Source organism: Eurypyga helias, unplaced genomic scaffold (genome assembly GCF_000690775.1).
Source record: "Eurypyga helias isolate BGI_N326 unplaced genomic scaffold, ASM69077v1 C16190937, whole genome shotgun sequence".
In the NCBI taxonomy this organism is placed as follows: Eukaryota; Metazoa; Chordata; class Aves; order Eurypygiformes; family Eurypygidae; genus Eurypyga; species Eurypyga helias.
The window spans coordinates 176-5,034 of NW_010286160.1; the positions used below are offsets into that span (position 1 = coordinate 176).

The 4,859-nt window shown below is 49.7% G+C and overlaps 1 protein-coding gene across 1 annotated transcript; it reads left to right on the top strand.

Moving 5' to 3' along the window:
- The first annotated feature begins 291 nt into the window (after positions 1–291).
- Positions 292–1,193, top strand: LOC104515925. The gene has a single exon (XM_010160095.1). The coding sequence runs from the start codon at positions 345–347 to the stop codon at positions 1,191–1,193; it is 849 nt and encodes a 282-aa protein (XP_010158397.1). The 5' UTR covers positions 292–344.
- The last annotated feature ends 3,666 nt before the right edge of the window (positions 1,194–4,859 follow it).

The following is a 4,859-nucleotide window of genomic DNA, read 5'->3' on the forward strand; positions in this document are numbered from 1 at the left end:
CTTGATTTGCTGGAATTTACAATGTGAAGTCGAAAACCCAATTAAAAAAACCTAATTAACATAAACAAACACACCTTATTAGGCTTTAAGAGCCGCAGAGAGGAGTGAGATTGTGTCGGCGTGCTAATGTTTGAATGGGCTGGGCTACCGCAGCAGCCATCCAACAGCAACGCAGTACACCATAAAATCCCAGATCTTATTGGTCTGAGCCTATTTTCTCATCTGTTTATTTTTGCTGCAGGGAAAAAAAGCAGCCTCATTTGACATACCTTCTTTTTTTTCCTTCCCCTCATGTTTCAGATTATGTCATAATTTAAAAACCCAAACAAACAAAACAAGCAGTGATGGAATCACTGAACACCGAGGTGAGAGCACGGAAGACTCTGGGGACTGTTGAATATGTAGAGTCTTCAGGTTTCACCCAGGGAATACTGCCAACCAAGAAGGATGTGGTTCAGAATATGCTGTATTTATTGCAGCCCAAAAGAGCTGGCCAGGCCCAGCGGTCCAAAGAGGATGCGGCCCAGTTGCTCGCTGAGCACCTGCAAGAGCACTGGCTGATTTGCAACTTGCACACCATTGCAACACAAAATATAAAGAAACTTATCCTCAAAATGTACGAGGAGTTTACCAGATTGTATCAGACCAGAAAGCAGAGACAGAACCAGGCTTTTTCTGAGCGAGCAGACAAGTTCAATGAGAGTTCGGAGAAGCTCTTTGATGTATTTTGTACAGACACACAGATGAGAAATAAACTGGAGGAATACAGTGGAATAAAAATGACAAGCATTGAGTGGAAATTTCTTGAAGATCAGAGAAGTGAAAGAAAAATGTACTATGAAGATTTCACAGACAAGCAAGAATTGAAGATGATGGAAAGAAGGCAAAAGATACAGTGTCTGGAGCACTTCAGAAAACTCGCCAAGGAGGAGAAGGAAGGAAGCAAACCGAAGGAGATGAAATACAAAAGTGACGAGCACTCAGACAGAGGCACGAGCGTGGACGAGCCCTTCCCAGCGGAGGAGGAGAATGGCGGGGCTCCAGCCTTTTCGCTGCGGGGCAGAAGGAAGCGCCGGTGCACGGCAACTTCTGCGAGCGCCCCCATGCCCCTGGAGTGCCAGCATATACGGATGAGCATCAGGAGAGTTAGACCTGGGTTCTATGAGACTGTGGAGAAGGTCAAAAACTGCTAGCGCATGCCGCGGTTGACAGGCAGAGCTGCTGGAGTACGAGGTGGCAATGCACACGTTAGGCAAGTTTGAAATCCCACCATCAATTGGAAGTGATTGTTGTAGATCCCTAAGCCAGAGCTCAGGAACATCCTGCCTCCGGGGAAGAGCACTGGGACAACAGCAGCAAGGACTAAACCACGTGAATTCGGAAGGATAAGTAGTCAGCAGCTAATGATGCAGAGGCCGAAGCGCAGCAGATGAGCTAAGGTTACGTAGCGTATAAGCCTCTTCTTCCAAGGGCCTGTCGACACCAGTGGGTTTTTTGCAAGTCTCTCACCATTTCTGAGCCAGCAGTGGCCTAACAGTTTGAAACAGGACTCGGATTTACTGCAGGGAAATAACTTGGACTTGTTGCTAATGGAAAATTTCTGTGCTGAAAAGCCCTAACTCCTGCTGGTTTTGGTGGGAGGGAAAGGTGCTCGGCCCCTTTCAGCAGAACTTGGCATTTCTGTCAGGAAGTAAGCTGGTTTTCAGCTTGTGTTACCCAGTCCCAGAGAGGCACCCTGCGGTTTTGTGAAGGGATTGCTCTCTTGCTTCAGGAGGGGGAGAGAGAGAAAGAGGTCAGGAGACATTTGAGTGCTTTGGCTGTAAAGGCATTGTTGATTCCGAATGTTTTATTCTAGATTCTATTTTAATGACGTTTCCTTGATCAGGATAAACCTTCCCGTAATTGGGTGAGTTTTAACATTAAGTCCCTAATCTAGGGTCGGAGGTGTGAATCCTAAATTAAGTGGTAATGCTTTCTCTTCTGAGGGTGATAGGGATGCAAATCGCATTATTTAGTTTTAAACCAGGAAGAATTTGATAGCCTGTTATCCTGCCGCCGTAGGATATAGGGAAGGAAAAGCGTTCCCAGGTGTGGGTAGCTGTGGTATGTGCAGCAAAAGGCACCTGAATCTGGGCTTGCTTTTCCGCCCCCCAAGGTCCGTGCAGACCAGTGGGGTGGAAACGGTCGTTTTCCACCCAGGGTTAGCTGGAACAGAGCGTAGCCCGCCTGCCCACGTACATCCCGAGCAGTGACACGTCTGCGACCTGGGGTGCCTGCAGTACGAGACATCTGCCCTTCTCAGTTAGAGCTGCTTTACTGGCTTTTCAGGATGAGAGACGTCAGCTTTCGGTGAAACCCGGGGCTGGAGATGGCTCTGGTGGGATTCCCAAACCTTGCCAGACTACACTGAAAACTAAAAGCCCCATGTCTCTCATCTGTCCACACAAGTTCTGTGGTAGAAAGAGCGCGAACTTGCCTGGTTTTCAAATTTACCTTTCAGTGTGAACGCTGGTTTCCCCACTCCAGTATCTCAGCTTTTCCCCATTTCTTTCCGCCCTGCGCATCATTTTACCGACATTAACTCGCGCTGTTTCATTCTTCGGCTTTCGCTCCCTTTAACAATAAATGCATGTACAAATAGTTTTGACACTTCCTTTACTTTTGATGAACCAGTTCTTGGGACTGCTTTCAAGTCCCATGCCAAAGGAGGAATGCAACGCAAATTAGCTGCCGGTCCGAGGGGGACGCAGCAGAGCTACCGAGCACGAGAGGCGGCAGCAGCCCTGGCCTGGCTGCTCAGGCAGGCGCCGGCATACCTCGCTCCGTCCTTCTGCCTACGGATGGATCCATCCGGCTCCGAGCAATGCATCGGCTTCCCAGTGACCCTGCTCGTTAGTAACTGCCAGGATCCTTACTCTGTGTCTCTGAGAAGTTCTTTGTGGTAAGTTGCTCCGAAATATTTAGCGAACTCGGTGTATTCGGCATCGCTCGTAGTGTTACAGGTTCAACGGCACGCGCCCACGTTCTGCAGCACCCTTTGGCCTCCGCTGCTTCAGAGTCTGCAGCCCGCTCTCTCCTCCCGTCTCTGACGTGCTTCACTGACTTCCCTGTGCAAATTATGTCACCTTTAAACTATTTGCCTTCCAGCCCTGAGGTGCTGGACTTGAGCCTCTCCCTGGGCTTTTACACCAGCAGCTCTGTTTCAGCAGGGAATAGAGCCAAGCTCGGACCTCGCCGAAGTAGAATTCTGTAGGAACTGCTGTAAGACCCCCTTTGTATTACAGATACAGCTGCCAGTGTAAATGCTCGCGCGTAAAGCAAATCCCCCAGGGTTGACCTGGATAGGGAACGCAGCTGTACAGTGCTTGATGATTTTCAGGGAATTTTAAGGTTGTCGAATCTGACTTCCTGTATGCCACAGGGAATTACATTTCACTGAAAAGCCCCACCCTCAGCCTCCTAGTTTCAGTTTAACTGACGCGGCTGACAGAAAGTCGAGCTGAAGACGTCAGAACTCTGCTGTCTTCCTCAGTTACATCCTCAGTGGTTTGTCACTTTCGCTGTTCTGAAAAAAGGCAAAAAAAGAAGTCCGACCACCTTTAGGCTGTGATTCTTTTCACATCTTGTACAGGCTGAGCAGTGCTTGTCGCATTTAAATCGTCTATGTTTTTTAAACTGGGTTTGACTGTGGATAGAGCCAACGCCTGGCTCTGTTTCTGCTGCAACGGGGGGGGGAGATTCTAAACGATGTATTCTGATTACTCTTCTTTGGGACCATGGTGCCTTCTTAATCAGGACAGTAAATCTTGTCCCAGGATTCTGTACTTTTGTACGTTAACAGTTGTCGACTTTCCTTTTTTGGTGTGTCCCAAATAAATTAATATAACATACCTTTGGGCTTTTGTTTCTTCTTTCTGAAGGGGGAGGAAAGAGGAAACTGAAGCTAAAATAAATGTCTACTCCAGCTCTCCCTCCTGGGCTGCAGGAGCAGCCGGGAAGCGTGCTGGACCCGCTCTCATCCAGACTGCGTGGGGCAGCGGTAGGGAAGCTGCTAGAAATGGGAGTTTAAGATCAGGGCCCCACCCGGAGCCCTTTTATTACCAAAAATGCTGTAGCGCGGAGCAGCCGAAGGTAAAGGGAGCGGGATGAAACCTCTGCAGAGGTGGCAGCGTTCCATGTGGGCTCTCGGTGTGCTTCGGGCTGGGGGAGGTTGGTGTCGGAGGTGAGGTGGGGGGCACCCTGCTCTCCCGGTGTGGGTTTCCCATGTCTGCCTCTCGGCTCCTGGCTGAGATTCAGGGATGTGTTGGATGGGATGAGTACAGGGCAGGTGGTGTCCGAGAGACACGCAGCGCAATGGTTTGTACCAGGGGACCTCAGTGTGGAAGGGAAATGGGAAAGGAAGAAATGCTGGAACGGGTGCATTTACATCAACAGGTTTTCATGGGAGGAAGGAATCAAGGTGCATCCCAGGGGATACGAACACTTCTGATGGACACCAGGTCACTGATTTAACTGGGTTTTGGTGGAGAAACGTTTTCAGCCTTCGCAGTCAGATTTGAGCTCAAACTGACCTTGTCTACCTTGAACCTTTTGCTCTCATTTCTGCAAGGGGAGCCACAGAAAAGAGAGGACATCCTGAAACCCGAGCAGGCAGCGCTCGTGCCAGCCCCAGGGAAGGTTTTGCACCCCTCTGCAAGCGAAAGCTGACTTCTCGTGGCCCTTAGAGCTGCCAAGGTCTGCCCTAAGTGAGAGCAGACCGTCCGATCTCCCAGGCTGTACGTGACTCTCCACATGGCACCTGGCAGCTGCTGCTCTGCCCCTGCCTGGTGTCCCAGAAAGGGGAAGGAACATGAAAAAAA

Bases quoted from the DNA above. Each gene is read 5' to 3' on its own strand.
- LOC104515925 (XM_010160095.1), top strand. From the start codon at position 345: ATGGAATCACTGAACACCGAGGTGAGAGCACGGAAGACTCTGGGGACT.